General features: G+C 37.1%; 2 protein-coding genes across 4 annotated transcripts in view; both read left to right on the top strand.

The window, feature by feature from the left end:
• The window catches only part of PHLDB2 (pleckstrin homology like domain family B member 2), an 83,421-nt gene extending 79,858 nt beyond the window's left edge, over positions 1-3,563 (top strand). Inside the window, exons 15-16 of one of the 2 annotated variants that reach the window (XM_036243437.1) lie at positions 996-1,081; positions 1,726-3,563. In XM_036243437.1, coding sequence (XP_036099330.1) covers positions 996-1,081; positions 1,726-1,866 — 227 coding nt within the window. In that variant the 3' untranslated portion in view covers positions 1,867-3,563. The remainder of the gene's footprint in view (positions 1-995; positions 1,082-1,725) is intronic. The other variant, XM_036243438.1, reaches the window with a different exon arrangement.
• Positions 3,564-6,280: 2,717 nt separating this feature from the next.
• ABHD10 (abhydrolase domain containing 10, depalmitoylase) lies at positions 6,281-18,694 on the top strand. Of its 2 annotated transcripts, none has more exons than XM_036242962.1 (5): positions 6,281-6,441; positions 8,968-9,151; positions 15,401-15,512; positions 15,872-16,009; positions 17,741-18,694. In XM_036242962.1, exons 1-5 carry the CDS (start codon positions 6,300-6,302, stop codon positions 18,083-18,085), a joined length of 921 nt encoding a protein of 306 aa, XP_036098855.1. In that variant the 5' UTR covers positions 6,281-6,299; the 3' UTR covers positions 18,086-18,694. The 2 variants fall into 2 exon arrangements, with proteins under 2 accessions (XP_036098855.1, XP_036098856.1); XM_036242963.1 differs by lacking the exon at positions 6,281-6,441 and adding an exon at positions 8,598-8,764.
• Positions 18,695-19,112: the final 418 nt, after the last annotated feature.

Below are 19,112 nucleotides of genomic sequence, written 5' to 3'. Positions count from 1 at the left end.
CAGTGGCTGTTAGATTCTGTTTTACGGCTGGTTTTTATTGAATCAGTTCCCTGTTCAAGTTCAAGCAGCTCTTGGGTAGCCTTTTGCCATAGCAAATACAAATCTGTGTGCGTGTGCATAAGTAGCTTTTGTACAACAAAGACTTAGAAGTAGAATTGCTGAGTAAGAGGGTGTTTTGCATTTTTAATTGTTTATCAAATTGCCTTCCAAAAAAGGCTTTGTTTTAAATTTGCACTTCCACCAAGAGGGTATGGTGGAGTCTCTTTCTCTGCATCCTCTTCCATGATTTTTAAAAATTTTATATGCTCACATGAATTATGATTTTTGATTATTTTAAATTATAAAATATTCCAAGACCTTATTAGATCATAGAGTGATGTTGATTTGGTTGGTGGTTTGGTTATTTGGGGGTTTTTTTTAGGCGTTTCATTTGGTGTTTATGGGAAATCTTAGGAACGGTTTGGAAAATGCTGCATAGCAAGGACATTAAATTATTGATGTGAAGCTCTATTGGGAAGGAAAATAAATCAAGCATGCTGGACAAGAAATTGATAGGAAAGAATTATAAGTAGAATATTATTTTAAAATATAAGTAGAAAAACATAATTGTTACAAATTTCATTACAATATCTCTACATAGGAATATTTCCACTCAAATATCTTAAAGAATACAGAAAAAGTATTTGCATCTGTGTCAATAGTGTTTATTCTTTGTGTGTCAACCTGACAGAAGTTCTGGGTTATGCTTTGACTGCTAATTTGCTGGAGAACCTTGCACAAAGTCACTTAGTCCCTCTGGTTTGGGCTGATAATGTCTTTTTTTTTTTTCCTTTTTTAAATATAGAACCAGGCTAATGCACTAACCTAAAATATCTGAATTAAATTTAGATAATAATTTTAATACTAGATAAATATTTTAATGATGATATAGTGAATTATAGTTTTTCCTGTCCATTGGTGATAATGAAGTATTTAATACTCATCTATTATTACAGACAAGCATGAAACTAAATTAAAAGGGGTAATATACTTTCAAGCCATTGAAGAAGTCTACCATGATCACCTCAAGAATGCTAATAAGGTAAACACTGATTTTCAGATTCCTACCATCTGAATGCATAATTGAGGTTTTTTGGTTTTTTTACTTGAAGCAATTTAGATTTGTTTTTCTGACATAACAGATAGATGTGATCAGAATGGTGCTAGAAAAGTAAACATAGAAATAATTAGTATCTCTGGTCTTTTTGTGGGGGGAAAAAGTCATGGTGAAGTGAGGAAATATTCTGATTTTTTATTAATTTATTTTTGTTACAGATATTTCTCCTTTTTTCCCCATTGACACCCTCATATTCTGGACATATTGGTCTGGAAGGGACCCTGCCAAGTGACTCTTTGCTAGGGTTCTGAGAAGATACTACGTAGTTAGGAGGAAGAATCTTAGTAGGGCTAAGAATAAGAGTTATTACTTATGGAGCACCCACAATCAGCTAGTACACTCCTAGAGCTTTACAAAAGAGCTGCTCAGAGGATTGGTGAGCTCCCTGAAATTTCTTGTGCAGAAAGGCCAGAAAGACAGTCAGTCTTGAGAAAATGTTGGGACTGGGGTATAGGTTATACTAGAGCAAAAGTAATGCCTATGTAGATAAATTAGAACTTTTAAAGAAGAAGCCCTTGTGTTATTTTAAAATTTCAAGATGTTTGTGTTATTCCTTTCTTTATTTTTAGAGTCCTAATCCATTACTCACCTTTAGTGTCAAGACACATGACAGAATCTACTATATGGTGGCCCCCTCACCGGAAGCCATGAGGATCTGGATGGATGTTATAGTTACTGGGGCAGAAGGTTACACTCACTTCTTGTTGTAGTGAACTGGAGCAACAATCCATTTCAGGGCAGAATGCAATAATCTCTTACAAGAATGAAGCCATATTCTATCCCAGATGGAAAGACCCAACAGACCCATCCTTTTAACTGTGTACACTCAGAACTCCTTTCATATTAAGATGAAGTCATTTGTAAATGAGAACAAAAGTGTTTTAATTCATAGCTTGATGATAAATAGCAAAAGAATGAAATCATCTATGAGAAAGAAAACACTATTTTGGTAAATAGCATCACTTATAGGAACATTTCTAATAAAATATTTTTTAGCAATTGTTGATTTTGGTGAACTAAACAGTTTATAAAATGTACATACTTGGGAATATGAAATTATTTTAGCACCCAAATCATTGGCATTGACATTATTGTAATTAACTGGCTTTTTACAAATAGGAGCATTTTGCCAAAAGTTATTATAAATATGAGCAAACAGGGCCTTGGAGAAGAATATATTACGGGAGGAGCTCTTGCCCTAATTTTTAAGTACCGCACCAAAACCAAAGACTTGACGTAACTTCTGTTTAATAGTGGTAGTTTTAAATGATGAACTGCACTTAGTGTTATTCTACACTTTAAAATGAAACTTTGATGCCATCGAGTGCCCAGGAAGTTGACCTTGAAGAGTTGCCACCAGAGTAAGCTACTGTACAGGAATGGCAAGCCACTTTTTGTAAAAGAAGAAAGAACAAAACGTCATGTATTTTAGAAAGCAGTCTTAGACAGACATTGGGCAATTTTAAATAAAGAGAATGTTTAGTGTTAGAAACTTGTTTGCATGAAGATTTCTCCATTCCCAGTGCTGAAAATAAAGGTAACCAAGAGCCAGTTTCCTTATATTGTCTGATTTTCCTTTGTTGTGGAGCACCCCTGTTAATTGCAGCCTCCCATGACACAACTATGAAATCAGAGCTGTTTTTACCAAAGAACAGACCATTTAGAATACTTATTTACAGAAGTGCTGTAGTTTTATAAAAAAAATCACATGAAGTTCATTCATGTTCTCTGTAATGTACTATTTTATTATGTATCTCTTTACAATTAGCCTTTGTTTTAGAGTTAAATTAATTGTTGTTGAATTAAGTGACTTCCGGCAAGTCTCTTTCGTAAGAGTTTTTTAAATGCCATTTATTGTGGTTTGTTATGTTGTGTATTTGTAAGTATGAATGTATTCTTTCCTAAAACTTGGCAAATGAATAGAAGTAGAAAATAATGACATTACTTACTAGTACAAAGTGAAATGATTAGATTCTTAAAAGTGTCTATACATCTTTGTCAGGCCTGCCTGGGTACAATTTTTTACATTTGCAGTATGCTTTGTGTACATGTATACATATTGCCAATAAGATTTTGCAACTGGATGACACATGATTTTACTTGAACAGTGGAGGACAAAATCACGATTGCAGAAGACATTTTTATCATCTGTTTTTTTCAGAGATCACCCCTAAATCATGTAATGATTTGTGAAATGCAATTGCTAACAATTTCTTGGTTAATGTAAAAATATCATTTTTCTGTACTGTGCTTTCTTCATAGAATTGTAAAGATATTCTAGTCAACTTTATATCTTGCATGATGTAGTAAACCTTTTAAATATGTGTGTCAAAATATGTTGTGTTTGAATTAAAATATTGACCAGATTTCACATTTGAAAATAAACTCATCTTTCATTAGGAAGTTACCTATTGGTAACATGATGGGGGGGGGGGAGGTTGATTAATCAGCCAAACTCCATCTACATAAAGGATGTTGTGTGCTAGCAATATGATTTTTCATTTAAAAACAAGTAATTAAAAGTATCTCGGGTCACATTCCTGTTGCTAACAATATAAGATAGATAACCCCTGAAAACTCTGACACTGAGTGTCTTTTTGCACAGATGCAGTTAGTACTGAGGATTTCAAGGGCTGTGTTTACTTACCCTTCTATCTGACAAGGAATAAATCCTGCAGATGTGAAGTAAAGCGCTAGCGCTTTACTCCAGGTGGACCTTACTTGTCTCCCTGAACTAAGGCAGCACATTTCAGAAAGGGAAACTGCCTCAGCAATATGTCCTTTCAGCCCTGTTAATGAAGGCAACATTTACAGCAGGTCACTGGAAACAAAGTTGCCTACTTCAGGCCCATCACTGTCAGTAAACTATCTTCACTTGAAAATAGCCACAATTTTTCCTGATTTATTAGACTGAGAAGGGTTAATAGAGGAAACAATCAATGGTTTTCCCTGCTTTTGTGTGCAGTATTTTTCCCACTATGAGGACAAATCAGATTTTTTTCATTTTGCTGCACATAAAATGCAAGGCCTGTTAAAATAAAGGAAGAAATTAAGGACAGAAACGACTGAGAATATTTGCCATTATCCAAAAACCTTGAGGATAAGTGTTTATTGTTAGGATATAAGGGACGGTGAAGTGACATGCATTGGTCATTGCCATATTGATTTAGTCCCTTTGGAGTCTACAACAGGCTTAAAGGAGAACTGACAAAATATGTTAGCAACTTTCAAAGTATGTCCTGAAATCAAGTGTCTGTCCTTGCTATCTCTTTCTGGCCTTATATCTCTCAAGAAAGATATCTATTCCATTTTTATTAAGCTAACTGTTCCAGTATGTTGCACTAGGACAGATTCTCAAGACTCTAAAGATGAACCGATTCACTTTAACCTTTGCCTTTAACTCTAGCACCAATCGTTGCTCCAATATTTATCACCAAGATAGTAAAGTAGGTTTACTCTAAGTATTATACCAACCACAGTAACTTTTAGATAGTGAAAGAACTAGATAAGGCCTTATTTGTTGATGCTTGAGAACCCTCTAGAATTACACTGAAGGAAGGGTATAAGAGCTGGAATCCAGAAACCCTTGTACCACAATTTATTTAATCATTTTTTATGATTGGTCATTCAATTTTTTTCATTCTGTTTGCCTCTAAATATAGCGTTGTAGTAATAATATGCATCTTTATGGTTAGTACTGTTTTCTATAGGATGGTCACAAAATAGGGCCACTGGATCAAGGGCTTTGAAAATGACGCATATTTTAAATTGTAAAGATGTGGTCAGATTAGTTGACAAAAGAGTTTAGCAATTCATCTTCTCACAAACCATACATGAGTCCTAGTTTGCCAGTGTTCCAGCATTCCTGCCAATAGCTGCTATTTTAAATTTTTGCCAATCTGATGGGTTGGGGGAAAATAGCACGTTATTTAACTCATATTTTTCTTTTTTTTTTTTTTTTTTTTTTTTATCCTCACCCGAGGACATTTTTCCATTTTTTGTTCAGGTAGAGTGGGAGGGAGAGAGAGGAACAGAGAGAGAGAGAGAAACATCGACGTGAAAGGAACACATCGAGTGGCTGCCACCCGCACAACCGACCAGGGCCGGGGACAAACTGCAACCGAGGTACGCGCCCTTAGCGGGAACCGAACCCGGGTCTCTCAGGACCGCAGGCCGACGCTCTAACCGCTGAGCCAAACCGGCCAGGGCTAACTCATATTTTTCAACTGGTGATGTTGAATATCATGATTACACATAGGAACTGCCTATTCATGGCCATTGGTCAATTCTATTGGAATTGGATATTTTTTATCATTTCCAGAAGCAGACTAAATAGAAGTATTAATGTTGTGCTGTAACACGAATTCTTCTAGACTCTCATTTGACTAGAGGGGCCATTTACCATTCAGAATGTTTAAATCTGTATAAAGTGAACATTTTTATTCTTTATGATTTGGGGATTTCAAATCTTAAGATTACGCCCCTTTTAGTCCCAGACTATAAATTATTCTCCTAAATGTATTTAATCCTCTAGATTTTATTCTTCCGTTGAGTTTTTTTTTGTTTTGTTTTGTTTTTAATCTACTGGGATTTATTTTTGCATATGATGTGGAGCAGGGATCAAGATAATAGTCAGGCCGACGAAGAGCTAGAACGAGAACGAATTTAAAAGGGGAGAAGGAGCGATGCATGGTCAGTTCACACAAGTAGATGTGAAGTCAGATATTGGAAGCATTTCCCGTACAGATTAAAACTGTCGAGAGAGCGACTAGTAACGCAGCAAGCTGAACATTTTATGCTTCCACTCCCTAGCGTCCTCTGGTTGATGACATGGTTTCCAATCTAGGAACCTTGAATACGGTTTCTCTCCGCGCTTCCAGCCTTGTAATATCTACCTGCCCGCTCAATAAGTAGTCTCCCAACAGGGCACTCACGCTTTCCAAACGGTAACAGCCAAAAACTCCCTTAGAGGAGAACCAACAGCCCAACAGCGAAAGGCTGGCCAGAGCGACGAGGCTCTGCGCATGCGCGCTTCCAGTGCGGCTAGTCTTCAAGCGCCAGCCGGTGGCGCGTGCGCAGCCCGGTTCCTGCGCGCCTTGCGCGTCCCGGCAGGTCAGCGCGGGGCGCAGGGACCGCTGGGAAGATGGCTGGCGTGGGCATGGCGGCCGCGGCTGCTTGGGATCCTTGTTGGAGGTGGGGCTGGACGGCCGTCTCCTTCGGCTTTCACCGTGGACTCAGCACCGTACTTGCACGGAAGCCCGAGAGGGCGCCGCGGTGGCTCCCAGGTCAGTGCCCGAAATAACAGGAGTAGAGCGCGTTCTTTCGAACTTCCCGGATGTCGTCCGTCCCTGTCCAGTGCGGTTTGGGCGCCCAGTTCAAAAACGTTCTTACCCCATTTTCGGTACCCCAGTTCCGAAAGTTTTGGTGAAGGCTGCGAAGAGAGCTGTGCGGCGGCCCCGGCGGGCCCCGGCGGGCCCCGGCGGCTGCCGGTGTCTCACGCTCTTCGGTTTAAGGATCCTGCTGTCTGCCTGCCTTCCCTGCGCTGAGCGCCGGAGAGGAAAACTAACGTGTGCTTTTACTGCGTTTGGTTATTAGTTGCTTTTTCTTTCCTTTCTCTGCGGGGTGGGGTTGCAGTTCGTGACTCTGAACGTGCTTAGACCTGCCTCCCTCTGGTTTGAGGGGATGTAACCTTTTCTTTGTAAAAGTGTATAAAGATTGTTCCTAATTTCGGGTTTTCTCTCCTCAGTTCTCCCGCTCACTTAAAACCATAATCATTACTTGGAAAAGGAAACTGGAATTTAAAGCAAAACTCAAAGCACTTAAATATTTTCTTTATCTTATGTGGTTCCTTCCCCTTCCCACCCCATTCCCAGTCCTACCTTCCCATATATATAGTCTGTCTTTCTAAATTAAGCCTTTTCAGTGTTTGGTTTTATTGTGTCCACACCTTTAGCCACTCAGATGCCTGATTGCTTGGAATGGGAATTGTTATTGCGGATACTCTTTGCTTTCAGTTTAAATTTAAATGCTTATTATCAGTTTAACTTACATTTAATTGTGCACTGTCAGACGTGTTATATATGTTTCTCAATTGTAGTACATCATGTCATTAACCACTAAATTCATTAAAGACTATATAACACTTTCATCTGTTTATCGACCAGTCATTGAGCACTTATGCACCAGGCTTTGAGCTAATCTTTATTGTGCAAAGATCATTTATGGTTATGTTAACTTGTCCACTTATAATTTACCAAGGTTAAGTAAATTATTGTTGTCTCACAGAGACATTCCTGTGTTGGGAAGTAATATTAAGAGGATAGGAAGGATTTTTGAGTGCTGAGTTAAGGAAATGGGAAATGAACATTTTTGCTTACACCATCTGCCAACCAACATTGGCTCCTACTAGGCCTGTTTTTCACTGAAAGTTTTAAATTTGGAATACTTGACTATACATTGAATCTTTGAAACAAGCTTACGTGTAAAAGGAATAGCTTAAAGGTCTCCAATTTAATGTTTGTTTGTTTTTAATTTTTGTTTTCTTTATTGATTTTTAGAGAGAGAAAAGGAGAGGGAGAGAGAAAAACATCAATGAGAGAGAACATCGATTGGCTGCCTCCTGCATGCCCCCACCGGGATTGGGCCCACAACCTGGACATATACCCTGACCAGGAATCCAATCAGCAACCTCTTGGTGTATAGGTCAATGCTCAATCACTGAGCCACACAAGCCAGGCTCCAATTTAATTTCTTTTAATCAACTTCTTAAATCCAGAATGAAGTCAACTTTATCAGTTCGCGTAGAAGAGAATGAAGTTTTTCTTGGCCACAATAAAGTGGAAGAATGTTTAATGTAATAAAAAAATAACAGATTTTGTTGGTCCAGAAGAAGACTGTAAGGAAATACACCAGCCTAATTTGTTTGGAGGGAGGAGCTGGGCTTATAATTATAAATGACTTCTTTTTTTCTTACTTTTTTATTGTAAGTAATAGTGTTATTTTATATAGGGAACGAACTTTAAAAACAGTGAAATGGAGTAGCTCCTAAAGTTTTGCTATTGTACTTAAATTGCATTAGGATCTGTGTTTACCAGTCACAGAAAACCTAACCAACAATAAAACACAGTGATTGCAGAATCTATGAGAAATGTTTTCCTCAAAATTGATACTATGGTATATTTTTCAAGGTTACTTGTAAAGAAACTGCTCATTGGATGCGCCTCAGCTGATCGAGAATCATGATTGGCTAGTACCATGGCCCATGATTTAGTGGGTGGAGAGGGAGTCAGTAATAAAATGGACAAAGCACCTCCCCCCTTTGAAACTATCTCCTCTAAGGCCATACCAAACTTATTTCTCCGTCTCCCTACCAGAATGTAGAGAATGTGAAACTCCTCAAGCATTTTTTAAAAATTAAAAAGAGGACAAAAATTTTATGAGAGGGCTAAAGTTAATGTAAGTAAATCTGAATGTTGATTAATACTATTTAGGACAGATGATATAGCAGCAACAGGAAAACATTTTTTATGATTCTCTGTCTTGTTGCCTTGAAATTTTCACCACCTCATGTATTTTGGAAGAAGCAAGGTTGGACCTTGCTCAAAGAAGGTACTGATTTTGAAATGATTTTTAAAGATATGCACAGACTTGTGACTTTAATACTTCAATGTTTTTGTTTTTTCTGTCAAGTGGAAATAGTATTTGACATCAGTTCAACAAGTTAAGAAAATTAAGATTGAAAAAAATGTACATATGGTTTTCCAAAAACTGTATTTGCAAACTGTGGTTTATGTTTTGTGTACTTTGTTTAGCTTGCAGACAAAAGACATCAGTCTCTTTCCTTAGCCGACCAGACCTTCCAAAGCTGGCTTATAAGAGACTAAAAGGCAAAAGTCCAGGAGTTATCTTCATCCCTGGCTATATTTCTAATATGAATGGTACAAAAGCATTGGCGATTGAGGAGTTTTGCAAATCTCTAGGTCACGCCTATATAAGGTAGGAACAAACACATTTCGAAGAAAATATTGCTACCATTTTAGCATGGCAGTAGAGAATTACTTCTGCTCTAACCATTGAAGCAAATGCCTGCATTTTTATAGATGAATTTGTTTTCATGGTTGTAAACTTCTTCTGATGTAGGGTGTTTGTAAGTGCATCTTTTAAAAGACCTTTTTAAAAGTCTTTGTGCCACACTCACAATACTGACAGGGAAGGAAACTAGCAGTAACTAAGGTCTTTATGTACAATCTAATGTGACAACAAACCAATATACTATTGGTTTTCTTGTAATTATATTGTGGTTTTCCATTAGGGACTTAAGCACTTTCATTTGACCACTATTTATTACTTTACTTTTTAAAATACATATTTAAAAATAATATATTTATTTAAAAGTACATTAAGTCCTCACTTAATGTCATTAATAAGTTCTGTGACTTTAAGTGAAATGACATACAATCAAACCATTTTTACCATAAACTAATTGATATCAACAAGAGTTAAATTCATGTGATATCCATCAACATTATAATGAAACAACCTTGAACAAAACATTGGAAGAACTCCTGTATTATAAAATTTGTATTGTCGAGTTCACATTTCTGTTTCCTCTTTCTCTTCACTCCTATAATCTGAATATATAAAACGTAAATAGGGATATGTGGTGTTTAACTAAAACTTGATTTCACAATTTTGTGATATTTTATGCTAATAAATATTTTAGTAAAATGATGTGTTTATGTTGTTGTAATTAGGTTTGTTTACCTATAACAATTGTCTATTTAGTGCCTAATTTGCCAGAATAGAGAGTATGGTTTAATAGAAAGATCATTGGCCTGGAATTCAAGAGACAAGGGCTCTAAAATCAATTGTAGCAATAACTGTGACAAAATGAGTCAGTTATATACACTAGACCTATTTTCATAATAAAAAAAAGGAGGAGGTTGGATTAAGGTAATTTCTGAATTATTTTCAGCACTAACAGCCTAGACGAGTAGTTCCAACTAACATTTGCTCAATAGAGCAAGAAAATACAGCTTTAAAAAAAAAGTAAATAAAAATAAAAAAACTTTTAGACTATCTGTTTAATATATTAGCAGAAATTTTGTCAATTATATGGATTTAGTCTTATTTTCTTTTATTAAATTAACTGAATTGTTTCATTTTTTTACTTAGAACTCTTAAAAAGTCTGTTCTGACTTAACTTTTTTTTCTGAAGACTGGTATGTCTTTTGCATGCACACTTTCTAGCACTGTACTGGGTGCTGTGAAATATAAAACATGGCCATTGCCCTTAAAGAACCTTTCATCGGGGTTGGGAAACAGGATAAAATATAGATGAGAAATTTGGCAGAAACACTCATCAGAATGTGATAGCATCAAAAGAGCAGTACCCTTTATTGTATCGGGAGAGAAAAAAACTGAGGATTGACGTGCATAGAAAAGTCTTTATAAAGGAACACTGAAGAATAGTTAGGATTGGGTAAGAACAAAAGCTATCTAGGAAGGGGACTAGCCTCAGCAAAACATCATGATAACAGAAATATTGCCATCATTCTCCCTTTTTGTCCCTAAAAGATTTTGAATCAAGGAATCACCTTTTTACTAGTTCTTGAATTTAAATTGTGACTGTGAAAACTATATCCATTTCCTAGCTTGCTATAAGACATGTGGGTTTTCTGTATTTTGGGTACATGTGAAATACATTTTTTTTTTTTTTTTTTTTTTTTTTTGTTCAGGTAGAGTGGGAGGGAGAGAGAGGAACAGAGAGAGAGAGAGAAACATCGATGTGAAAGGAACACATCGAGTGGCTGCCACCCGCACAACCGACCAGGGCCGGGGACAAACTGCAACCGAAGTACGCACCCTTAGCGGGAACTGAACCCGGGTCTCTCAGGACCGCAGGCCGACTCTCTAACCGCTGAACCAAACCGGCCAGGGCTGAAATACATTTTAAAGGTGTAGTAAATAATCATGATAAAATTATAATGTTGACTATTAAGTGGTACAGTGTTAAAATGTGCCCTGTGTATATCTATTTTAATTGATTTTTAGGTAGAGAGGAAGGGAGTGAGAGATAGAAACATCGATGGGAGAGAAACAATTGCTTCCTGCCCGCCCACTACTGGGGATTGAACCCGCGTGTGCCCTGACTGGGATTTAACCAGTGACCTCTTCATGCATGGGACCACACTCAATCCACTGAGCCAAACCGGCCTGGCTATGTGTATCTTTATAAACCTTTACAGAGTACAGCCCTTCACTACAAATTTTTAATTTTATCAAGTTTGTTTTTATTTGCCTTTATCAAAACTCCATTATAATCTAATCACTATTAACTATTGATTGCATTTAAGATTTTATCTTCTTAGCTCTGGCTAGTTTGGTTCAGTGGTGAGAGCAGCCTGGGGACCAATGAGTCTCGAGTTCAGTTCCGGTCAAGGGCATGTACCTCATTTGCAGTTCATCCCCAGCTCTGGTCTGATTGTGCGGGAGGCAACCAGTCGATGTGTCCCTCTCATGTCGATGTTTCTCTGTCTCCCTCTCTCTCCCACTCTATCTGATGATAAATAGAAAAATATCCTCAGGAGAGGATTTTTTTTTTTTTTTTTACAAGATTTTATATTCTATTTATACTCCAGTTTTTTCGTTTACTTTTGTTATGATTTTTATCTGCAAAATTTAGATCTTGAATGAGGAAATGGTGAGTTTTGTATATTGTACAACAAGTAATCTGGCTATATGAAAATATTTTAAGGTCCTGTCACTGTGCCTAAAATAAAATGGAGTCAGAGCTAAAGACTGTAACATGTTTTAGGGCTGGTATTCTATCATAATTATTTCTAATAGAATATTTAATTCTAGATTTGGGAATATGGAATATTTAATTCTAGATTTGGGAATATGTCCTAGAGTATTGAGGCTCCAGGGACAGACTTTTGTTACTCTGTTTAAAAGTCATAAACCTGCTGAATATGTTTGAATATCTGACTTTGGGTAGTGTTCTTACTTGTAACCTATTAGCATCATTAAATGGTTATAATTTCCTTTATGAAGGGCCTTTATACATTTTCTACATTTTTACCATATATTTGTAAGGGAACTGTAAAAGATGCAGCAAGGAGAAATGTCTGATGTTCTGTCAAGGAGAGGAAAAGGGCCAGTTGGTACCTTGCTCTCCTTTCCTCTCTGGCCTGTCTCCTATGTACCCTGGACTCAGGGAGAATGATAACGGTAATTTAGACTTCAGCAGCTGCCTCGTTACCCAATTTCCCAACGATCCAAACTCCTTTTTTTATATACCTGAAGAAAATTTTAATTTCATCTTTCTCTGTCACTTATAAATCCCTTATCTGCCCTCCTTGCCATGGCCATGAAGGACAGAAGCATGGGGGCTGAAGGCCTTGAAGGAGGTGATTCAGACGTGCCAGGTGTGGTGACCCTAGAGTTAGCAGCCACATCTGCGGCTCAGCTGGGCCCAGTGGAGACTCGGACACTCTCTCCATGTGAAGACCCTCCTTCGGTCGGCCAGCAGGCAGAATTTTGTTGGCTTCTGACACCGTCCATGGGTGGAGGGAGGATGTGGAGTGCCTGTTGGGAGGGTCGGGAATGGTTCTCACCAGGCTCCCGTGGTTGTGTATATTTAAGAATTGAAACATTGAGTCATTGGCTCTCAATGTATATATAGTTCCAGCTATTGGAGGAAATTGTTTTTATAGTAAAAATAAGTGCATAGCCTGAAAAAATAAATAATCCCTTATCTGTAAGAAAATAAGTATAAACTACGTATATATTACATATATACTCTTTTTTTTATCCTCACCCGAAAACACTTTTCCATTTTTCATTCAGATAGAATGGGAGGGAGAGAGAGGAAGAGAGAGAGAGAGAAACATCGACGTGAAGGGACACATCGAATGGCTGCCACCCACATGACCAACCAGGGCCGGGGACCAACTGCAACCAAGGTACATGGCCCTTAGCGGGAACCGAACCCAGGTCTCTCTGGACCGCAGACTGACTCTCTCTAACCGCTGAGCCAAACCAGCCAGGGCTACATATATACTCTTATGTATGTACTAAACATACTAGGATTTATTAGTTTTTACCAGATGTTAAGAATCAGAAAAACATGAAAGTTTTAAATTTGAATAAAGTAATTCTCTTTACTTTTACCTTTCATTTCTATTCACTTGGAATGTATTATAATACTGCGTGTGTGAGGTTTACATCCCTAGTCACCATAGAGAATGCAAAGACAGAAATAAGATAATAGCTTCTTTCCATCCAAGATCTTACAGTCACAGGAATGATGAGACACATATATGCACACAAACTATCTTATAAAGCAGGATATAATAATTTGATTGTGACTGATAAAAATGAATTCTGTAGAAGTTTCATTAGTTAGAGATTTTTTTTTTAATTTGGGCCTTTCCAATAAAAAAATAGCTCATTTGTTCTAAGTTCTGAAAGAGGATATTAGTAGTGAAAGTGATGGCAGTAGGTATTTCAGGTGAAGGAAATAGTATGAGGCATGTAACAGAGACCAAAAATAGAGCTTATTTTAGGAACAGCAGGGTGATCAATTTGGCTAAAGCAGTAGTTTCCTTTGAGAAAATGATAAAGGTCAGTCTTAGGTGACCAGAATGTAATGGTCTAAAAATACAGGCCTAAAGCACTAAACGTTTATGTTTTATGTCATTGGGAGCCATTGAAGTTAATGCCATATGAATATAATCTTAGGAAAAACCTGATACTTATAAAGTGGATCCATCTGAAGAAAGAGTAGAATCATAGAGGCACAGTTAGGAGGCCCCTGTGATGGGCTGGTTTTAAGATGACAAAAACCTGCACCAAAATACTGGTCTTACCACACTGCAGAGAAAGAAATAAATGTGAGAAAAAAATAGTGAGTGAGGGTGGTACCGGGCAGGCAGTGTTCTGTACCTTGGAAAAACAAACTTGACTAAAACAGTCCTTAAAGAACTGACATTCTAGTCAGAGACAAATATTCAAAATTTGATTACAACACACAATATGAAAAGTGTTAATTGAGTACATACAAAAGAAAGTGACTGATGGTACTAAACAGGGCATATGTCAAGGAAAGGTCCTCAGAGGAGGTGACGTGACCAGGAGTTTGCATAGGGAAGGAAGGTCTTCCGGGCAGTGGGACATATGCAAAGGCTCAATATTTTGAATGGGCTTATCTAGGAATTGGAGCAGTTCAGTATGACTAGAGTTTATAGTAATGCATAGGAGTGGTACCGTATGTTATCACTTACTGAATTGAGACCTTGAGGAGAGGTGAAATTCACAGATCAGGCCGACTTTGAGCCAGGAGAACTAGAAAGCTGGAAGGAGAAGCAAACTTAAATGGGTGGGCTGGTGATGAATTTGATTCTGGTTTCCTCTTTCCCTTCCACTAATTCAGTGTTTACTAAGCACTTACCATGAGCAAGGTGCTGACCTGGGCACTGGGAAAGCAGTGGTGAACCAAAAAAGCCTGTGCCCATATGGAGCTTCCTTTCTACTGTGGGAGACATTGCACAGAAATAACCAAATGTCATCTATAAACGTCAAGTAGCAATATTTGCTATGAAGAAAATAAAGTAGGGTAAGGAAATAGAGAATGATGAAAGAAGTGCCATTTTTAGATGGAATGTTCAGAGGAGACTTCTCTGGGGATGTAACGTTTGAGCCAAAGACCTGAATCAAGTGAGGGAACCATCTAAGTGTGTGTCTGGATGTAGAATACTCCATATGGAAAAAAGGCTGTTGTAAAACTCCTGGGGGCAAGAACATGGGTGGTGGTTTCCATTAACTTCAAGAAGGAAAGTGAGGAAACGGTAGGGAGAGCAGCAAGGAATGAGATCAGAGAGGTAGTCAGGGGCCAAGTGTGGTGAGGACTTTGGATTTTATTTAAAGATTATAGAAAGCTTTTGGAGGGTTTGTGCAAGACATGACTTTTGAAAGAATCACTGGCTACAATGTAGGGAGTAGACTGGGGAGGGGAGGGGGATTGGAAAAGGAGATTCTTAGTTCAGTCCAGAGAGAATGGTGATGTGGACCAGGCTACCAGCGGTGGAGGAGATCAGAAAGTGAGGAGCTCTGAGAAGTATTTGATGGTTAAGCCAATAGGATTTTCTGAAGTATATTTTAGGCTTTGTAATGATGAATGTGCTATATAGGAAATATATAGATAGATATCTAGATATAGATATGTATTTTTCTTTTTTCCAGGTTTGATTACTCAGGAGTTGGAAATTCAGAGGGTAATTTACAAGAATGTACAGTGGGAAGGTGGAGAAAAGATGTTCTTTCTATAATTGACGACTTAGCTGAAGGACCACAGGTGACTATTTTTCTTAAATAATTATTGATGGTAACCCCATGATACTTGAGCTGTTTCTTTGATATGAAAATTTAAGTGTTTAGCATCCAATTTTGATATTTGATTTAAAATTGTTTCGTCATTTTCACTTTCTGAAAATGTAAGTACCGTTTTACTTTTTTACAGATTTTATAATTTTCCATTATAGACCAGATACTTTAACAAAAAATAATCATAATTTTAATTCCACTTTGTGTCAAATATTAAAAGTCTGGGATCCAAAGGATATAAAATTAAAAAAGCACATCTATTAAATTACTTCTCTTATAGAAAAGAAAAAGAAGTTGCTCTTTAAAACTATACATATTACTTGTTTTTAGATACTAGTTGGATCTAGCCTTGGCGGATGGCTTATGCTTCATGCTGCAATTGCACGACCACAGAAGGTTGTGGCTCTTATTGGTGTAGCCACAGCTGTAGATAGCCTAGTGACAAAGTTTCATCAGCTTCCTGTTGAGGTAAGTCACAGGCAACCTCAGTGTATACCTCCTGTCATTCTTCTGCACAGTCAGGATTTTCATTATTTCTATCAGGACTAAAATAGTGAGGCTGGTTTTCCTTGCACTTGTCTCCTATTTCTGAACTTTTTTTACTTTCTTGGTTGTTTCTCGTTCAGTATCCTCATGCTGCTAAATTTTCCTACCATTGCATCTTTCTGCATCTAAACCTTGGACCTCTTAACTACTCCATCCTCTTAACTTGCTAATACTATAGTTCAAGAACATGACAGACTGGAAGGGAGTTGATTTAACAGCTCTTTGTTGTTGTTGATACTGGCAAATGACAAGATCTACATACATACATTTCTGTTCGTGTGTGTGTGTTCACAGCACTCAAAGGGAGGATTATGGTGTATGGTGGATACCCCCAGAGTGACTGAGATCTGTATTCTGCAAATCAGAGCATATCTTTGCTAATCCTAAATCAGACCAGGAAACAATTCTTAACAGAAACACATCAAGCCCTTGTTAATTTAAAAGTATGTAAGGAAAGAGCAGGGATACTAGGACCATTATCTTTTCTTTTTTCACACAAACAGCTATCCCTAACTGTCCAAGGAGCACGAGTGTAGATTTTTACTATTTTTTCTAGCCCTGGGATGTTAAGACCAGCATTTCATTGTATAGGAACTTGACTTAACCTCTGAACTGATTCTAATCATCTCCTTTGGACACTAGAGGGCGTCAGACAGGATGTAGGGGTGTTTGGAATCCAAGCTTCTCAACCACATTGCCTTGATACGGTTTCTTCTTGGTGTAGCATGTATGCATATTGTACATTTTCTTTGGTTAATACTATTTTTGCTATTTCTTAACTTTTTTATTTTTATTTTGAGAATTTGGGGCATATAACATTCTGTAAAATTTGTTCTTCAAATGAACAGTATTCATTCAATTCAGTGGCCGAGAACAGCAATTTGGGTAAGGGTGCTTAAAATGCAACTGTTATTGTGTCTCAGTAATTAGCATAGTTTCCACTTCATCGAATAACCAATGAAACGAAGTTTTAATTACTGAAATTACAAATTCAGGAGTAATCCTGAGTAGTTTAAAGATAGCTGAGTATCATTTTTGCTTTAAATATTTGGTTTACATGTTTTTTAATGCTGAAAACCTCTTGATATTAATATAGATTCATGTATTTTATAGTTTTTTTTATTTTATTAGTTTCAAATCATTTGAGGCAGATATTTACATTTTTCAGATATACAGCTTTCTCACTGAAATCAGTTGATTTCAATCACTCAGTTTTATTGAATCAAATCTTTTTGTAATTAAAAAATACATATATATATATATATATATATTTTTTTTTTTTTTCCCTCACCCGAGGACATTTTTCCATATTTTGTTCAGATAGAGTGGGAGGGAGGGAGGGAGGGAGGGAGGGAGAGAGAGAGAGAGAAAGAGAGAGAGAGAGAGAAACATCGATGTGAAAGGGACACATCGAGTGGTCGCCACCCACACGACCCAACCAGGGCCGGGGACAAACTGCAACCGAGGTACGTGCCCTTAGCGGGAACCAAACCTGGGTCTCTCCAGGCCGCAGGCCAACGCTCTAACCGCTGAGCCAAACCGGCCAGGGCTATTATTGTACATTTTTTACTGTTTAAATTTTTAGGTTGTTTAATACTATTGCATGTGTTAATGTTTAATAAATACTTTTATTTTCCTAATTTTTTTCAATAGGTAAAAAAGGATATAGAGATAAAAGGCGTGTGGAGCATGCCATCAAAATACACTGAAGAAGGAGTTTATCACATTCAATATAGTTTCATTAAAGAAGCTGAGTACCACTGCTTGTTACATAGTCCTATTCCTGTGAACTGCCCTATCAGACTGCTCCATGGCATGAAGGATGACATTGTACCTTGGCATACGTCCTTACAGGTTGCTGACCGAGTAGTCAGCGCAGATGTAGATGTCATCCTTCGAAAACATAGTGATCACCGAATGAAGGAAAAAGCGGACATTCAACTTCTTGTTTACACTATTGATGACTTAATTGATAAGCTTTCAACTGTAATTAACTAGAATCACATTTTTAGTTGGTATTTAAACTAATGGATCCAAAGATTGGAAGAAGGATAACAAATGGAAGGCCCTAATACTTAGAAAGTTTTTTCCTCTTACCACTATTTTGTAGATAGCACGTGAGGTTTTATTTAATGATGTTTTTGCACTTAAGTGATACAAATTGTGAAGAAAGTACAGTTCTCCCTCTGTATTCTCCAGGGATTGGTTCCAGGACACCCTCCCACCCCTCGGATACCAGAATCCGAGGATGCTCAAATCTAGTGTAGAAAAATGGCGTAGTGTTTGCGTATAACCTACGTGCTTCCTCCTGTATACTTTAAATCAGCTCTAGATTATTTGTAATACCTAACACAATGCAAATGATATGTAAATAGTTGTCATACCGTATTATTTAGGGATCAACTTTCTGGAGTTTTTCTTTTTTGGACCTGGGTTGGTTGAATCCAGGGATACGGAACCTGCGGATACAGAGAGCCAACTATACCAGCTGCTAGAAAATTGGAATGTTTTGTTCCCTTTCAGTCCCTGATTTATTTTTCATTAATATATCTCCTATATTTTTATTCAAGAGATGTTTAACTTATATTATTGTTAAGTGTGCCAGCTTTTAATTGTGTTCTTGTCTCCTTAGAATTATAATAAAGCTTAATTTTTTAATATTCTGCTTGGTATCATTGTATATGGAGAGTTGTAAAATTCTTATTTTTAAAATGCAGTTCCCAAAATACAGGGAAATAAATATGAAATACTTAGAGCAATGGCTGAAGCACAATAAAGTTAAATAAATAGATATTACTTTATTCTACATGTTATATTTGAGCTTAAAATGAAAGTTATCTTTTTTAAAGGCTCAAAACTACAGTGATAAAAAGGATGTATCATTTCTAAATTTTGGTTTATATATAATGTATTTAAATGGGGAAATTTTATTTTAAATGATATATTTCATGCTCTGAAGAGGGAATTAATCTTTATATAGCATTGCCTACCTGCAGAAACATTTCTTTTTTATTAATATGTGCCT

This window comes from Molossus molossus, unplaced genomic scaffold (genome assembly GCF_014108415.1).
Source record: "Molossus molossus isolate mMolMol1 unplaced genomic scaffold, mMolMol1.p scaffold_m16_p_5, whole genome shotgun sequence".
NCBI classification, from domain to species: domain Eukaryota; kingdom Metazoa; phylum Chordata; class Mammalia; order Chiroptera; family Molossidae; genus Molossus; species Molossus molossus.
Note: the sequence above shows the minus strand (reverse complement) of the source record. Positions and strands in the feature narration are given on the sequence as shown.